This window comes from Hirundo rustica, chromosome 21 (assembly GCF_015227805.2).
Source record: "Hirundo rustica isolate bHirRus1 chromosome 21, bHirRus1.pri.v3, whole genome shotgun sequence".
In the NCBI taxonomy this organism is placed as follows: Eukaryota; Metazoa; Chordata; class Aves; order Passeriformes; family Hirundinidae; genus Hirundo; species Hirundo rustica.
Window position 1 is genome coordinate 4287610 of NC_053470.1, and position 18354 is coordinate 4305963.

At 59.3% G+C, this 18354-nt stretch overlaps 1 protein-coding gene across 4 annotated transcripts in view; it reads right to left on the bottom strand.

Annotated features, from left to right (window-relative positions):
- NLGN3 (neuroligin 3) overlaps nucleotides 1-18354 on the bottom strand; it is a 38313-nt gene that overhangs the window by 3052 nt on the left and 16907 nt on the right. For 2 of the 4 annotated variants that reach the window (XM_040084090.1, XM_040084089.1), the window contains exons 2-6: nucleotides 16268-17013; nucleotides 15128-15187; nucleotides 8208-8267; nucleotides 5390-5539; nucleotides 3569-3754 (exon numbers count right to left, since the gene is read on the bottom strand). In XM_040084090.1, the coding sequence (XP_039940024.1) occupies nucleotides 3569-3754; nucleotides 5390-5539; nucleotides 8208-8267; nucleotides 15128-15187; nucleotides 16268-16745 (934 nt within the window). In that variant the 5' untranslated portion in view covers nucleotides 16746-17013. The remainder of the gene's footprint in view (nucleotides 1-3568; nucleotides 3755-5389; nucleotides 5540-8207; nucleotides 8268-15127; nucleotides 15188-16267; nucleotides 17014-18354) is intronic. The other 2 variants (XM_040084091.1, XM_040084093.1) reach the window with 2 other exon arrangements.

An 18354-nucleotide genomic window follows, 5' to 3' on the forward strand; every position in this document is an offset into this window, starting at 1 on the left:
TGCAAGTGGGTGCTCCTGGAAGCGACCGAGGGCTGCTGTGCTCCCTGAGGATCCCACTGCAGGGGATGACCCAGCATCCCTGTCCTGGTGTGGGGACAAGAGGGGCCACGGTGGCACCACAGCGTGGCCTTGCCAAGCAGCCCGTGCTACCCCAGCCAGCCCAGGGATGTGTTACCTGAGCCCCAAGGCTGCCCCTGGCCCAGCACCGTCCTCCAGCCCAGGTTGGCACCTCCTTCACTGAGGAGCCAGGCTGTGGGAGGGTTAACGCCTGCTTGGGGACACTTAACCCTGCCGTGTCCCACCCCACCGCTTTGTCAGAGTCCCCCTCGACCCCCTCCCTGCTGCTTCCTGCCCAGCTGGGGCTGCTCAGTGCCAATCCAGCCCTGCAGGAGCGCGCTGCCAGATGCACAAAGAGGGCCTTTCTGCCACCAGGAACACAGAGGGAGTGGACTTTCGCCCTGGAAAACGAGGCCACAAAGGCCCTGGCCCAGGCAGAGAAATGCGTGGCTTCGCTCCAGTCCCATGTCAATGGTGCTTGTGCTCAGAATACAAAGGGTGGTGAGGAAGCAGAGCCTCTGGGCCGTGAAAGGCAGCCAGCCTGGGGTGCACCCAGGGGTCCCTGCTCTCTGACCAGCCCTCTTTGCACCCCAAGTGCTGCCTGCCCCCCTGCCAGACCCCGCTCGCCGTGAGGGACTGTTCCAGGTGGACGTGAATGGTGCTGCCACAGCAGCGTGGTGGCCATGGGGCTGCCCCTGGCACCCCCAAACGCAGAGAACCCCTGTGCAACCAAGGCTGTGCCGCTCTGCAGAGAAGCAGAGCAGCACCTTCCCGCAACTGAAGTGTTCAGAGGCTCCTGGCTCCCAGCCACCGTGTCCACAGCCCCTGTCTGCATGCACGGTCCTCCCTCTGCCAAGTACCTGACGTACAGTCCCATGCACTGGGACAAAGAGAAGTCACAAGCTCTGTTTGTCACCTCCTGGTGCCCTAGAAAGCCATACCCAGCCTACAGGCTGGAGACTGGCCATGGGTTTGCTTGCTCTGCGCCATCATCCACGTGCCAAGGAGCCAGGATGGGGTTTCCTGCCCCTCTGGAGATGCTGTCCCAGCAGCAGCTATTGCGCCCTGCCAGCAGCATCACTTGCAGACAGACCCACCAGGCTGGGCTCTGGCCCTGGGGAAGTGCAGGGCAGCTGATGTCACCAATAGCTGGTCATGTCCCTTTGCCATGTCTCTGCATGGCCACATCCTGATCCAGAGGGACCCAGGACTCTGTGAGAGCCCAGACTCGTCATCTCCTCCCACTCCATGCCAGCACCTGACTGAAGCCTGACAAGCACCCCAGGGAGGCATCAGCACCCTGCACTCCACACTGGACCTCTCCAGCCTGCTGAGGCCCAGGCAAGAAGGTGAAGTTCTCCTTTTCCTTCCAGTTCCCCTCCAAGGTCAGGGTCCCAGCACGCCCTGCCTCCTGCAGGACTGGCTGCCTGGAATCAAGTGCTGGGGCTAGGGTGGGTTAGAGCTGCAGACTGCCACCAGCTGCTGCCAGCTCCTGATTTCCTCTTTGCTTTGCCCAGTAGCTGAGACTGGAAACACTTCTGGGGGTGTCTGGAGCAAGCCCTGCTCAAAGCAGGGTGCTGGGTGCCTTCTCCAATTAAGATCTGGAGGGCTGGCAGCAAAGGGAAGAAGCCCCCAAAGAGAAGGGGAGGGAGATAAAGTTTGCCTGGCAGAGATTGCTCCTGCCCTGGCATGGCTGGCGGGGGAGAAAAGCAGCACTTTGGTCACTGATGAGGGATCAGAGCGACCCTACAAGGCCTGAAGCTGGCAGGGAGCTGTGGATTTCCCCAGCAGCCAGCCCCAACATGTGCTGTACTAAGCCTCCAGTGTCTGCCTCTTGCAGCACCTGGCAGAGCAGGCACAGATCAGCAGCCTCATTAACGGCTTGTGATCACCAGAAGTTTTATTTTGATGCAGTAAAAACAAACCCACCTGTTCTGCAGGCTGCAAGTTAGCACTGTTCCCAGAGCCAGCCACCCATCCCAGCGGATATGGGCGCTCTGGCACAGGGAATTTTTTTTTTTTTTTGAGGTCATTTTACAGCCATTTGGCTTTATGAGACACTGGCTGAAGCACTGAGCACTCCCCTCGTGCCTCACAGCATTTACAGCCAGCAGCAGCTCCCCTGGCCCAGCAGTGAGGGTAGTGGGCACCCAGCACCTCTGAGATGCAGGGGGGCACACCAGAGGCATTGGAGCTGGATTGGGCAGCAGAGGATTCGTCCTGAAGGTTCAGGGCTTGGTGGCATTAAGTGTAGCCATCACCTGAGAAGTGCATGTAGTGGCAGGACTGTTTTTCATGGCTGAAAAGTCACAAGGAGCAGCCCTGCCAATCCACCCTCAGCCTCTCTCCATGCTGCTCCATTCTGGACCCCTGCAAGAGGCTGGGGCCAGCTGGGCAGCCCAGCACGCGCTCCTGCACTCCTACGGTGGACAGGGGCACCCTTAGGAGCATTGAGAACGCATTACACAGCCTTTCACACTGGATACGGGCAGAGAAAACACTTTTACTTCCTGCAGGAGCTTTCAGCCTGTAAAAGACTCCCCATCATCAGCCATCAGCCCTGCTGAGGTTCTGGAGGTCTGTGTGATTCCCAGGCTGTGGAGCAGGGCAGCAGCTCTTCACATCGGCTTCGAGTGCAATTTGCTGCGTGTCTCTGCAGGGCAGACTCGTGCCCGTGTCTACTGCTTACACTTGTCCTTTTCTCCTCAGCATCACACCTGGGGACACTGGAAGATGGCTGCACCCTCACAGAAAGCTCAGGAGCAGATCCCTGGCAGGCTGCTCCCCTGTGGACTACATCCAGTTCAGGCTTTGCTCCTATAATTTCCTTTAGGAGGTTTATCAAAAACACCTCTAGTCTCACAGTTAATTTCCCCCCCACCCCTCCGTGCTTGATGTAAATGTCTTTGCAGGTGGTTTACATGCATTTGCTCTTATTCCAACACAATCTTTTAGCATAAATAATCCCCTTCTTTATTTAGAGTAAACACTCTGCTATATTTACAGATATTAATCATATTACTTCCACCTGTGTTTTGCTAGGTGGAACACTTCCAGCTCTCCCAGCCCCACAACACAGGGCCCTCCATCCCTCCCCAGGCTCAGGAGGGATGCCTGGGGTGCTCTGCCTTCCCCTCTATTGCAGTATGAACACTTTTCCTAGCACTGAGATCCTTGTTCCCAGTGATGGTCCCAGCACGACGCTCTACACCCCTTCCACACCTCGGAACACCGGAGCACTGGGAGGGGTCCCCATGCCAAGGTGCTGGCCCTGGGCTGCAGCCTTGTTCACAAGGGAGCACCCACTCCATCCCTGGCTCCCACTGGCCTCTTTCTGCCCACGATGAGAAGGTTTTGCTCCCCAGTCCTGGTCCAGGCTCTCACCAGTGCCCGATTAGAAAGCAGCCGTGACTTTGTTAGGCTGGGCAGCAGCGCCCGGGCGTGCTCCTGTCCTTGGGTTGGCATCAGCTTGCTGGCATTCGCAGCACCCTCGGGCACGGCTGACACCTACCTTCAGAGTGGTGGGAGAGGGTGAGCAGGCTGACACAGGAGGCGCCGATGCCGGAGCCGAAGACCGTGATCCGCAAGGGATCTCCCCCGAAGAAGGCGATGTTCTCGCTGACCCAGCGCAGCGCCTGGATCTGGTCCAGCAGCCCGTAATTGCCCTTGGCAGCCTGGTCCCCTGTGCTCAGGAACCCTGAGGGCCAAGGGGAGCCCAGTTAGGGATGAGGAAACAGGGAAAGTCCTGATTTCCCACCCCTCCTTCCCCAGACCTAGGGCAGCTTCTGTGGGACCCTATCCCACCCCGAGACCATGCTACCAAGAGAGTTTTGTGAGTTCCAAGCCGGAGCAGGGACACCACGGAGCTCCAGCCACCTTCCTCTGCACAGCACAGAGGGGTGAAAGGCTGAGAGAGCAGCTGCAAACCTCGGGGAGCCTCTTTGGCCAACAACAAGCAGTGACAGGGTAAAGACCACAAAGCTCTGTCTGACCCATACCACCACCTGTGCCAGAACTGCTCAAGACATCTCACACAAGCTCCGAGGAAAGCTGAGAAAGCATCAGGGGCTGCGGGCAGGGCGAGTGTGTGCACAGCCAATGCTTTCCATGGACTAGGGTGGGCTGGGGGAGGCTCTCTAAATGTAAGGCGGTGGGCTGGGCAGAGAGGAACCGACTGCAGCCAAAAACACAAAGGCTCTCAGTGAGGAAGAAGGTGAGAAATGCTTTCAAAAGCACAGGAAACACCCAAGATAAGTTATCACTCTTTCGTTTGCTTTGACGTTAAGCAGGAAGCCAAAACCATGGGCCCGAGGTAAAATGCAGGCAGGTAACCCCAGCCAGCACACAGGGAGCGGCCCCAGGGCCGTGCTGGCACTTGGAGGTGGTCTGGCTGGGTGTGGTGCACCACCTCCATGGAAATGATGAACGCACCACTTAAGTCTAATGTCCCATTGTGACTCATGTGTCTTAACTTTGCACCTTAACTCTGCACCTTAAAGGCCCGACTTTTAACATTAAAAGCCCTCGAATAGGTTAATTATCATCTTCCACGAGAAACTCTGGGCTCTGGAGGCCATCAGAGGGATGTGCTGCCCCAGGTACCAGGCAGGAGCCCAGCTGCCAAGGGAGAGCACCGCGGTAGGCTGGATGGCCAGGAAGAGAGCCAGCAGCTTGGCTGGAAAGGAGCTTTCCCCAAAACCTCTACACCCCTTGTCCTCATGCTGCTAAGGGAAAGAGCAGTGGTGTTCCACACAAGCCTCCCGTGTCTCAGCCCCTGGGGGGTTTCTGCTGCTTCTACGAGACCTTCTGTCCTCATTTTGCCTCTCTAAGTCACCAGTGCTTTTGGAAACAGGGCTGCCACCCTCCTCTGCAGGGCACCCCACCCGCTTCCGTGGTCCCCACTGCAGACAGCCACGTCACGGTGGCTTGCTGAGGGGGTCCCAGCAGCTCAACCGGCTTGGAGGCTGCCTGTGCCCAGGGAGGGAGAGCTGCCAGGTCCCCAGGACAGCCCGGCAGTACCCGCTGGCACCTCACCGCTCTGAGCCCGCTCAGGAGGAGATGCTGGGTAAACACATTTATTATTCATTTAACCACAAACCAATATTTGCTTTCAGCTGAGCCAGTTTGTGTCTGGAGAGCTGGTGCCAGGACCCAGACCAGGCTGCCACCGTGCGCCGGGGGCTGTGCCACGTGGCGGAAGGCAGGGGCAGCGCCCACAGCGCATCCCACCGGGCTCCACGCCCCCCTCCACCCCTTTCCAGGCTGCTCCAAGCCCGGTCAGACACCAGGGTTGTCCCACTGCCCGGCACAGCCCGCGCCAGCCGGCTCATACCGAGCACTCCAACGCGGTAGTTGAGGGTGATGACAATCACGTTCCCATAGCTGGCCAGGATGCTGCCGTCTATCATGTTCCCCGTGCCCTCCATGTAGGAGCCACCGTGGATGTACACCATCACCGGCTTGGCCCCGCTGTCCCGGATGTCTGGAAGGAGAGGTGGTTAAACACGGCACCGCACCGACGGCCGCAGCACCCTGCCCGACAGGCAGACCAAGTACAAGGGCAATGCCAGCTGCCAGGACCAGGGAGGGGGCTTAGGAGCCAAAGCCAGAGCTCTCCCGGGGGCCAGCATGGACCCCCCAAAGCCAAACACCACCGAACCAACCCTGCCAGCCCCTCTCTGGGAGGTGGCCATTGCTGCGCTGACCCCACACTGCCGTCCCCTCCGGGGTCTGAGCGTGTGAGGGAGGGACGCTGGCTGGACCCCGCTGCTCCTCCCCAGAGCTGGGCTCTGGCACCGTGTGGGAGCCAGGTCAGGTCCGCTGTGGGTGGGAGGTGCAGGGTCCAGCCCCGGGATGCAGCCCCGTGTCCTGTCTTTGGCTGGACCCAAGCACTCCGTGAGTCCTGGAAGCTGGCATTGCGGAGGGGGGCAGGGATGGGGGTGTGCAGGACCTAGAAGGCGGGGAGGGGTGGGCACTGATGTGTGCTCCAATGTCTTATTCTCCCACTCCCCCTTCCCATTCCCCTGGGAAGGCAGAGACCTGCCTGTCTGGATGTAAACCCACGGCACCCCCGTGCCCAGACACAGACATGGCGATGAGGCAGACGGTGTATGCACGTGTGCGTGTCAGGGAGGTGAGCACGGCATCTGGACGAGGACAGGGCATGAGGCATGGAGTGAGGATGGGGAATGGGACCCCCGAGGGCCGGGGAGGAAGGACTGCGGGAGCCTGGTGGGCGGGGAGCAGCCACGCTCCCTCTCTCGACTTCTGTCCAGGGGACGTCCTGCCCCTCCTGCCCCGCTGGCTGGCGATCCCTCACGGAATCACAAGGGAAAAACACCCGTGCCCACGTCACACAGACGAGGCGGCAGCACCCGCCACGGAGACATCGCCAGGTCCCACGTGCCTGCGCTGCCCAGCCCTGTCCTGGGCCGGCCATCCAGCACCGACGGACTTTGTCCTCCCTTGTGCTCACTCTTTGTCCTCCCTTGTGCTCACTCACGCCCAGCACCCTGCTCAGGTGGGCTGGCAGTGCCTGCTTGGCCTCAGCTGCCCCAGGCAGCTGCTGCTCCCTGCCTGCCTCCCTCAGCAGTGCAGCACAGGACGGGGACTCCCGGGGCACAGCCACACCAACGCCAGTGCCCGGCTGGGCTGTTCACGCCCTCACCCACGCCTGACCCCTGCCCGCGTCCATCCTCCCTTGGCTTGCCCACTGCGGGGGGCTGCAGCCCGGGCTGGTGGGTATCTGTGGCCATTCTCACCTCCAGCTGTGGCCCACGGCATGGCTAAAGGTCTCCAACACAGAAAACCTCTCCCCTCCAGGAGAATGAGGCTGTGCCAAACCCAAAGCTCGTGCTGGCTCTTTTCCTATTGCCAGAACGTAGCCAGACAAATGCACAGACCGGGGGAGCAAAAAGTGCTTGCAGCTCCTCCAGGACAGACATTTCCTGTGTGCCAGAGCTACATCAGGACAATTTTTTTTCCCCAGGACCACCTGCTTGAAACGTGAGGGGCAGGAACATCAGTGCCTGTGCCCGTGTCTTCTCCTCCATCCTGCAGCCGCTCCCTGACATACACAGGGCTCTCCTCGCAGCAGAACGGCAGCAATGCCCAGAGATGCACCAGGAAATAAACAGCTCGGAGCTGCTGCAGCGCATTTTGGTGCACGTGGATTCAGCACCGCCGAGCCGCTTAGGCTGAGTGCCAGCTCACGCCCTGGTACAAGGGATCGTGGGGCACAGGTTAGCCGGAGTAAACAACGGGGTGTTAGTACTGCCAAGGAAAAAGTTTTTCATCTATTTCCCAGACCTCAAATGCCATCTGCCAGGCCTTGTTCGAGCTGCTCTGGGCCTTCTGCACACCGTGAGGCTTTACTGTGCTCAGCACACTGGGGCTGCCCCCTGGCCAACCCTTCCTCCTGCCTCCTCGTCACATCTCTGCAGCCAAACACGTAACCTGCAGACAAACCGCCCTGCCTACTAAAAATAGCCTATTCTGCAGCTTGCTTAGCCCTGGCATACATCTAGAATCACACCTGCTTGAAAGGCCCCTTGCCCTGTCTTGGCTGGTGCTTGCAAGCAGGACCTCACTTCCAGTGGGTGAGGAAGGAGAGAAGTGGGCAGAAACCAAGTGGACCCTGGGTCTCCCGTGCAGGGCCAGATGCCCTTTGGCTGCCAAGTGTTCATGCTGCTGGCACAGCCACGGCAGGGCCAGGCAAGGGTGGATGGGGAGGCTGCTGGCTCCCAGATGCATGTCACTGACTCTGGAGGGATGAGGCTGGAGGTGGGATGTGACCGGGCTCAGGGTGAAATGGGCCCAGGTGCCCGAGGGCTTCTCTCCTCCCAAGCTGCCATGCTTTCTCCTCCCTGCCCTCGCTCCAACTGAGCAGGAGCAAACTTCTCCTAAAGCAGGGGGAAAAAAAAAAAACAAAACAACAAAAAACCCAAAACCCCATGAGCTTTCCCCCCCACATCTGGAGGAAGGGAAGGTCCTGGGTGCCCTGCACAGCCGGCCAGCCTGCCCCCCACCCCGCGCAGCTGCCTGGCACGGCAGACAGACACACACAGGGCTCCCTGGGGGTGGCAGCGGATGGAGGGCAAACGGAGCTGCTTTGCGTGTCATGCAGTGGGCAGCCTCGAGCACAGAAATACCTTCGTCTTCATCACCGTCATTATCCGCTAAGTCCTCGCCCTGTTTCTTAGCGCTGGCTCCTAGGGACCAAACACGAGGAGACAGAACAAAAAGGAAAACGAAAGGAAATAAAAACGAAACAACGAGGAAAAAAAAAAAAAATTAAAAAAAAAAAAAAGAGAACACAAAAAAAAAAAAAAAAAAAAAAAAAAGAGAATGAAAAAAAAGCATGATAGCAGAGACAGTGGGGCCACGCCTGTGCCCCACAGCACTGCTGGCTACTCACACTGCACCTCTCCCAGAGCCAGGGCAGTGTAGGGCACGGGCAGGACTGCCCAGGAGTGTGCCAGGGACCTTCACCTGGGCCCCTTCCCAGCTCCTCCCTGGGGAGGGCTGGGGTGGCAGGGAAGACGCGAGTGGGGCTGTGGCAGCATCAGCGCTGGCGGTGGATGAGTCTCTCAGAGCACTTTGCCGATCCTCCTCATCCCAGCCTGGTCCCTGCCTGCTCGTGCACCCTCAGCTCCAGGCAAGGCTCCCTCTCCTAGCACCAGGTGTGAACAGGAGCCCTGCTCCCAGCTCTGCTGCCCCTGGGGACAAATGTCCTCTGCAGAGCTCACACCGAGGGCTGCCTTGCACGGCCACTGACGGCCAGGCAGGCTGCTGCCCATCACCCCCACGTGCTGTGAGGCTCCTTGTTGTGCCTGGCCACAAACCACTGGTTCCACTGCACGAGACCAGCGCAGCACGCAGGGAACCCCCCAGGACAGGTGCTCCCCTGAGCTGCCTGCCTCCATCCTGCACCAGCTCCCTCCGTACAAGACCAGTTCCATGTTTCACACTGAGGATTTCAAAGGCACCAATCAGCCTGACCTGACCAAGGCAGAATCCCAAACACATTCCTTTCTGTGACCTCCAGAATGCTTTACAGTTGTTCTGTGTCCCCTCACCGGCCTGCAGTGCTGGGGCATGGGCCAGCCCAGCAGCCCCAGCTGGGCACTGTGGAATGCTGCTGTGGATGGCCGGCAGTGAGCCTGGCACACCCCAAACTGCAGCCAGCAGGAGCCAGGAGAGATGGCCTGTGGGCTGGCAGGGAGCAGGGGTGCTGAAAAACCCGTGCCAAACCCCCACTCCTGCAAAGGGCTTCATGCCAGTGTGGCCACAAGGGCAAGTGGTGCCATCCCTGCGCTCTGGAGCTCTGAGTTTCAGGAAGAGGCTGGGTGTTCTCATCCCCCTAGAGCTGCAGACTAATGCCTGCAAGAAAAACTTCCCCAGGTGATGGTGACCTCTGGGGACACAGCAAGGTTTCCCTCAGGATTTATCCCCACTGCCCTGTGACTTTCCCCTGAGACAAGGGGCTCTGACACCTGGCTGATCCCAGGGTCCTGCTGCCACCACCAATGAGACCCATTGCCGCAGCAAGGGCTTCCACAGCCCCCAGAAAAGCTCCCACGAGCAAGGGGAAAGCCTGTGGCTGCATGGAACTACAGGACCAAATGCACAAAACTGGTCAGAAGGACAAAAGTGGGGAGCCCTGCTCACTGTCAGCCTGGGAGTGGCATTCTGCAGGTGACACGGGAGGTGGATAACAGAGATGGCAGCATGGGTGGGACAGAATTCGAATTTAAAAGGAATCTGTGACGGGGGAGGAAGAGATCTGGAATGGCTGTGAGGCAGCTCCATCAGGGTGAGAGGCTTGTAGAATGCCTTAAGCAGCCATGACCTGCTGGAGAAAGTCTGGAGGAGCAGCAAATAGAAACCTCGAAAAATCCAGAAGGGCATGAAAAGTTTGCAGAAGCCCGGGTCACATGAAGCTTGGGAGCAGAGGGATGGTGGGAGCTCCAGCAGCATCCCAACACATTAAAGACTACTGTGAGGTGGAGAGGTGGAAGAGCAAGTCCCTCTCAGGCAGCCCTGGGGCTACAGGAGGCAGGATGAGAAGAAAACCTTTCGGGCAGAAAGGGCAGAAGCGCTGGAAGAGGCGGCCGGGGGAGGTGTTTCAGACCAGGTGGGACACACCACCAGAAAGAGGTGAGGTAGAGCTGCTCCTGCCAAGGGCAGGGATGGATCAGCCGTCTCCTGTGCTGTTCTGATTTTCTCCGAGGCAGAGTTTACCTCCTGACCTACCCCCACCATGCTCCCTCGCCTCCTGCTTCACCACCCAGCCATCCCTGAGCATCTCACATGGTTCTCCTCTCCTCACCCAGCACCGACCCATCCCTGCCATCTCTTGCCCTGGCATCTCCCCCTTCCTGCTGCATCCTTCCCTCCTGCCTCCCCTCCCACACACCTGGCCGGGCGTGTGCAGCCACAGCCTCTCTGCAGGAGGCTGCAAGCTTGACCTACTGTGTCTCCATTAGGAGGAAGAGCTGCAAGCGCAGAAAGCACTTAAAGGGCGAAGTACTCATGCAATATTTGCTAACCAGTGCTATGCACCAACCTCTTGGTACTTCTGAGGGATAGGGATTTTTCTCTAATGAAGAGCACAGCCAGGGAGCCTTGATCCACACCGGGCTTCAGAGTTGAGAAGCTGACCACAGGCAGCTGGAGATCATTTTCCACTGCCAAAAGGTCCTGGTGCTCTTAAAGATCTGGGACTGGCCAGGCTGCAGCCCTCCAGCCTGGTCTCCTTCAGGGGACAAAAGTCTCTGTGCAGGTGAGAATGGAGGACTCAGCTGTGAGGACTTGTCAGGTTGTAAAAGAGGGCAGCGGGCAACATCTCTGTGAGCTGAGCAGCTGTCCTGGCCGAGCAGGGAGGGATCCAGCTGGAGACTGCTGCTGCAGAGCTTAGGCATGGCTGGGACAAGCCTCCAGCAACCTGAGCTTCAGGCACCACTGAAGAGATGGCAGAAAGCAGCACTTGGGAAGCTAAGCAAAGCAGGAGTGCAGTGATGCAGGCCAGGGGGAAGGGGAACGGCAGTGGCGTGTGTGTGTGTGTGTGTGGCAGATGCAAAGCACAAGCCTCACCCGTCAGCAGGAGGGTGCCAGGGTGGTTATGGCCAGCACAGAACCGTTGTGACCAAGTGGGCTTCCTGCCTCTTGCTGCAATGTTCACCGCCAGCACAACCCAGCAATGTCCCAGAGCTGGTGAGAGCAATCACAGCTTCACTTCCCTCGCCCAGTCCCACTTTCCACTGGCTGCTGCCGTGTTCAGGGAACACCCAGCCCAGGAGATCTTCCTCTGCTCTAACAAAGGCCACAGAGCCCTGCAGCACCCACTCTCATGGGGATGGGCTTAAGCCTGTGGATTCACAGCTGGAAAAACTAAAAGCGCTCGTGGCTCTTATTCTCCTTACCGTCAAAAACACCCTCCACTAACCCAGGAGGTGAAATGTCTGTTGTGCCACTTCACTTTAAGCTGACTGCAAAGTGACATTGCTCAGGCCGATAGGGAGGATGCATACGCTCTTATCTGAAGGCTCTAGGAAGATTTAAGTTCAAGTTTAGTAAAAATAAAAAAAAAAACCAAAAAACCACTTTGCCTGGAAGAGGGGCATCCATTCTAGATTTATGCTATCTTAAGCAAACCATACCAACAGCACTGACACCAGTGCAAACAGAGATAAAGCAGGGTAAGGAGCCTCAGTCCTTGGAGCCTTTATTCTCAGCACGGTGTGGGTAAGAGAAGAGCAGGAGCCTGAGATGACACCTTTCCAGATCCAAATGCCTGTTCAGGACACCCACAGGCAGCTCCAGCACCCTCTCCTCAGTGCGAGCTCCCTGGGGCACCCACTCCTGCAGAGCAGCCACGATGCTGCAGGGAGCAGGAGCCTCTGATGGCTGCAGGCACCCGCTGCTGCCCGCAGCATCTCAGCTGCTTCTCTGGGGGAGCCAAGGAACAGGACCAACAAGGGCGCGGCTGCCGAACCTGCTGCTGCACAACCCCACAGCTCAGCTGGGATCTCCGTCCGAGGGCCCTCCCAGCCATCAGCCCTTGCTCCAGGACTGCAGCACACCTTGGTGTGCTGGCCTGCCCCTCCCTGTCCCGGAACGATGCAGAGGAGTTATCTCCATCCCTGAGCGGACTCTAAAAGCACTTGCATCTTCTCACGCTCTGCTGCCTCCTGCAGCACGAACGCCGACCCTCACCTTTGCAAATTGCTCCCCGGAGCAGAAGCGGAGCACCGGGGCGGTGGTCTGCCCACAGCCAGCTCTGCAGGGCTTCGAGGGGGCTGGGAAGAAGCTTCCAGCAAGGGAGTGCTGCAGAATTCATGCAGCTGTAGGGAAGGCTCAGCTGGTACTTGGACAAGTCAGCTTCTTGGAGAGCAGCGGAGAAGCCACAAGGCTTTTCCCGCAGAGCTGCCAAAGTGCTTCCTTAGCCCAGGAGCTGCTGGGAAGCTCCAGACACCCTCACACAGCAGAGGAAGACGCTGGAGCTGCACATTTGTCTCTGCAATATCGCAGACTCCTCACAGCCCCAGCCAGAGAGATTTGGGCATTCGCTAATGAAAACCAGGAAGAGCTGCTAAGTGCGGGGCAACCGCATTTTCCCCCTCCAAAAATGACATCCACCTCCTCATGCCCTGCAGCAAGGCTTGCCCAGGCTGGTGACGAAGGGAAGGAAAAGTCATCTTGGCATCTAACACAGCCAAAAACAGGCTGGGAAGTGTTGGCAGCACAGAGCATGGGGCAGAGCTGCATTTTGCACATAGGTACTGTACTCTCAGGGTGTGTGTATGTGTGTACATGGTCTTTGGGTGGGCAGCACTATTTTTGCAGCCAAATCTGAGCCTCAGTGCTGTCAGCTCCCCTGGCACCATGCATGGCTAGCTGCTCTCAAAGCAATGCTGCCCTGTATCGCTACCAGAGAAGGGACCAATGTGTACGGAGGAGACCGGCGTTTAGAAAATTTCCATATAGGAAATTACTGTGGGCAACTGGGCAGGGAAACAGGGATGTTTTTTCTGTCCCAGAGATAAACAAGCATGACTGATAAATCCTCAGTCCTTTGTCTGCTCTGAAATAACACTGAGCTTAAGGGTGGCAGAAGTAATGAAAACTCCAGTAAGGTGGGAGCCGAGGCATTTTCAACCACCAAAACACTGTTCTGTGAGAGGAGCGCTTATCACTGCTCGTCTGTGGCCTTAGAAATAGTAATCATAATTATTCCAGAATGAGTCAACGTTCAAACGTTCAACCTGAGGAAATCAGCACTGCAGGTACATTACCCTCTCCCCAAGCATTACTAACCTAGGATACACAACGAGGAGTGTGGGAGCTTCTGCGTTTCATCACAAGTGACTCGATTAATTCAAGCCAACAGCTACCAGAGCCTGGAAGTGCCGGTGTCTGGGTGCTTTAATCCTTGGCACGCCGCACCTGGATGTCCAAATAGCTGGCACTGGGGGATCTGCTGATCCATGAGTCAACAGAGCCCAGGGGGAGCGAAGGGAACGTCCCTCACCAGCTCCTGGGGAGGTGACCAGAGGCAACCACAGATGGGCTGCAAGGAAACCCTGCTCGTGAGCAGAGCCAGCGGGGAGGAAAACCCAGGAGATGAGCGCACCCAAGGCGTTTTGTCACGCCTTGTATCATCCCCTCCTCTGGCAGTAACCTGGGGCCTGCCTCCCCGGCCCTGGCTGCAGGGCTGGGGGTGGCGGGGGTCTGCCAGCCCTGGCAGCCGGTGGGAGGGCCGGGAGAGGAAGCGCTTTGAAGTGGCTGGTGATCACTGGCACAGCCGGCTCCGGAGGCAGCGTGCAGAGACTCCCTAATGCGCCAGCCCTTTCAGGGGCAGCCTTGGCACTCAGAGAGATGGCGTGTGAATAGCCAGGACAGCAACAGGAAAAGCAAAGCAAAGAAACCAAACAACAGAACTGGGGGAAACGGCTGGAAGGAAAGCGCTCCCCGAACCTCCGAGCCCAGCTGCACCGGCCCCGCCAAACCCAGGGGTGCAGGGAGACAGAGGCTGGGATGCAGGGATGCTGCTGCTGCTGCTGCTGCAGGACGCCCAGGACAGCAGCCTGTGCCGGACAGACGCCCTGTGCTGAGCCTTTCAGAAGAGCTTGGCTGCCTGACCGTCCTCACGTTCATCTCGGGGATGCACAGAGCAGCCAGCACTCCCTGCCTGCAAGGGGCTGTGTGCAGGGACGGGTGAGGCATTGTGTCTGACACGGGGCCGAGCCAGCTGCCATTTGTACATCTCTACTCCCTCGTGCATGTCACTGCTTGGGAATACAGGATCATTTAGGGCCAGTGGGGGAAAGACCGTGGAGGCAAGGCGAAGCAGAAATGTGTCTGAAACGGAGGGGCTCGGCTGCCCGTGAGGCAGCTAGGGCTCAGGGAGGCTGCTGTGCCATGGGCTGGAGACCAAATCCTCACTGGCAGGACTTGCACTGGCATGGGGGTGTGAGCAGTGGGGAGCAGCCCTGGCAGGCACAATGGTCAGGGCAGAACCTGCAGCATTTACACAGCCAGGAGAGGCTTTATGCTTTTAACCAAGGAGCTCTGGATGCAAAATGATCAGGGATGCAATGAGGGGAAAAAGCTCAGCCCAGGACGGACTGCAGTCCCCCATCACACAGGTCCTTCCCTGGGCAGGTCTGTACAGCCCCAGTGGGGTAACCCAGCCTAAGGGAGGGATGCATTTAAGTGCTACCTGCCCTCATGGCCAGGGACTGGGAGGCTGTCAGTGCCAGTGGGATGAAGGTGGGAGTGCAGGCTCAGCCCAGGGGAAGCTGTTCTGAAAGGCCTGGAGCAACACGAGCATCCTCACGACCTGACCCCAGGCCTGTGCTCCCAGCTGGCCTGAGCATCTGTGGGGCTCTTCCCGGTGGGAAGCAGGGGGTGGCAGGCTGGGCTGCTTGGAGGGTCCACAGTCCGGGTGGCAGCACAGAGAGGTGCTGGAGGAGTGCTGCAGGCCGGGGGCCAGCCAGGCACCCTCTCACTCTCTCACTCTCTCTCTCTTTCCTCTCTGTGCCTCTCTGCCGGTCGGCTTGCTACATACCTCCTTTCCTACATATTTTCTTGTTGGGCTTTCGGGTGCATTCCTTGGAAATCCGTTTTACTGTAAAATGAATAAAAGACTACAAAATAACAGGAGGCTCCACGGATGGGAGTGGGCATGCAATCACAACCACGCTGCTACCCCTCCCACCGCCCCCGGGACCGCGGGAGGTGGGGAGGGAGCGTCGCCATGGGAGGAAAACTCTGGGCCAGCCGTGCTGGGCGGGAAGGAAGGCACGATGCATCCCGTGGGTCCCAGAGAACGAGGAGCGGAGCCAGCCGGCCTGGGAGAAGCCACTGGCCCGCCAGGCTGCTCTGCTGTGTGTGCAGCAGACCGGCCCGCTGAAAACCCCCGGGGGGCTCCCGTTGCGGTGAGGCTGGGGCGAGCGTGCGGGCAGGCGCTGCCTCCTCTGCCCTCTACTTACGGTTCAGGTGGGATCCCCTACAAAGGAAAAGGTTAGACGAGGAGGCACCCAGCGCCGCTCAGCCTCACCCCAACGGGACCGTGCCCCGTGCGTCCCCAGCACCCCAGGCTCATCGCTGTGCCGCCGTCCCGCCGGCGCACGGAGGAGCAGCCAAGCGATGGGTCTGCCGGTGCAGCCCCAACCACCCATCCGTACCAGGGCCCAGAAAAGGGCTCTGTGGTCCCTTTCTTGCCGGAGCATCTTCCCAGGGAGAGGCAGAGAGTGTTCCTCCCAGCTGCAGCCCACGCCCACAACTAGCGCATGGACCTGGGGAGGGTGGGAAGCAGGGAGGAAGGACGAACTGGAACCAACTCAAGACAGAACCTGGCACTCGGCGCCTGTGGGGAGCACAAATCAGCTTGTCACTCTGTGGATCTGCGGTCAGAGAGTCGGATTCAGATTTAGCGATACAAGAGAGGAACCCGTGACGATGCCATGGAGGTGGAGGGGTGGGACCGGGAGGCGTGGAGGAGCAGGAGCACGCGAGACAGAGATGGCAGCTGAGGGCAAGAGGGCAAGCTGCGTGGCCAGAGAAAGCTTTCTACAAACAGACAGCATGCTGCAGGGTCCACAACCGCATGCTTCAAACACGACACCCAGGTGAGACCAACCACTGCTGGGGAGGGGTGGAGTGACCCCCCCCAGGCTCTCCTGCGGTCACCCCAGAGGGGACTCACCATCCTCCGTGGGGATGTAGATGTTGAGGTACAGACAGTCCTCATTGGGGTCCTGGATGTAGGTGGCCACGATATCCAAATTGGAGGTAAACCAGATGGGCAGCATGATCTCGGGAACGGCGTTGTGGATGTTCTGGGGGCAGACTGGTGAGAAGTGGGTAGCGTTCCTGATGCCCGACCAGGATGGCGGTGGCTCGGGGGGCATGAATCTCTTGTCCCCGACGGGGGGAGCGGCATAAGGGACCCCCAGGTACTGGTCCACGGGCCCCAGGATCTCACTGGGCAACGGCACGCGCACCCCTCGTAACTTCCCGTAGTGCGTGTTGACGGTGGGCGAGTAGACCTGGCCCTCCATCTGCACAACCATCGAGGCAAAGCTCAGGACCCAGAGGGTGAGACGCAGGTCCCAGCTGGCCACCAGCTCAGGCACTTGGAGAACAGGGGGGAAGAGAGGGCTTCTCCAGAGTATCAGCCACATTGTCCGGGAGAAACAGCACCAACATCCAGGCCTGAAGCTCCTGGGGCGAGGTCTCAGAGCAACCCCATCACACCGAGCCTCCGATTCGCCCACCAGGAACAGACGGAGCAGAAGAGACGGGAGTCGGGAGAGCGCAGCCCAGCCACACCTTCTGCCGGGTGAGTCAGGAGCGCGGACGCAGGGAGATGTGGCACCAGCTCCTCAGAGCCTCCCAGCTGCCTGCTGCTGCCTGCCTGCCAGCGGCCCAGCCCGGAGGTGACTGCTGATACTGTGGAGAGATGGAGGGAATTAACAGCAGACTTGCTCTGGAAGACTTGAAGACCTGCAGTGCAGAAGGAGCTGGGATGTCTGGCTGAGCCTCCCACCCATGGGTGCTCATTGGCTCTGCCAGCACCCGGGCAGGTGGCTCTGGGAACAGGCAAAAGCGGGCAGAACAAGCAGAGCATGTGCAGGCTCACGCACTGTGTGCCCGTGCCTGCAGAGCCTGTCCCCAGTGCTCGGGGGCTGCCCAGAGCGTGGGTGCCAAGAAGAGCAGAGAGCGCCGTGTCCCTCCCCATCAGCAGCCTGTTGGACACCACTGCTGCCCAGCACAGCCCCTGCACAAGACCCCGCCGCCACCTCCTCTCCTGGCTGAGCCAGAGCTGCCTGTGCTCCTTGCCTGGGCTCCAGCACAGCACCGCTCCCCTCTTGGGGTGCCACCACCCCTCAGCCACCAGCAAACTCCACCCAGGTGCCCCAGCCAGGCACCCATCTCCCCCTCCACTGGCCAAAGCACCGAGACCCCAGGCAGGAGCCGGCTGCCGGGCGTTTGCGTGGATCTGCCCTCTCTCCCAGCCGCTCCCTGCCCCGGCCAGCCCAGGCAGAGCTCCTCTCCCGCATCCCCGCCCGGGCTGGCAGCATCATCGGGAGGAGCATCTGCGGCAGCCCCCGTGGGGCCGGCGGGGAAGGGAGGGCGCTGCAGATGGGGACCCGCGGATGTGTGTCAGCGAGCAGAGCGAGCTCCGGTGCCAGCGAGCCCTCGCCGGAGGCTGTGCGGATTCTCGGCGCTCTGCCCTTCACCTTCCCGCACCGCCTGTCGCGTTCAGGGCTTATGTAAGTGCCCCCCATCCTCGGCTCCCCGCCGCTGCTCCCGGGGGAGCGGGGCACGGCGAGCCGCAGGGGCTGCACCCGCCCGGTGCTCCCCTCACCCCGGGCATCGGCTCCTCGGCGGGCGGACCTTCAGCCGGGGCCCAGGGGATGCTCGCTCGTCCCGTCTCGGCCACATGTTGTCCTCACCCTGCGAGAGACGGCAGCGCCGGCGAGGCGCCTCCGTTTTGCCCCGGGGCATCCTTGCGTGCCCACCCGGTGGATCTCTCCCAGGCTCAGAGGGAGAGCAGAGTTGCCTTGGAATTATTGGAGCACAAAATAAGGGCTGTATGCAGATGGGAGTTTGCAGCTCTGGTGGAGGTTCAGTTGGGCAGGGAGTCCACAAATAGAGAACACCTCATCCAATGAGGAAAATCCGCAGGGAAAAAAAAAAACCACCACCGTCAAAAAAAAAAAAAATACCCCCAAATCTCCCAGAGACAAACAGAAACCAAAAAAAAAAAAAAAAAGACAACCCCAAAAA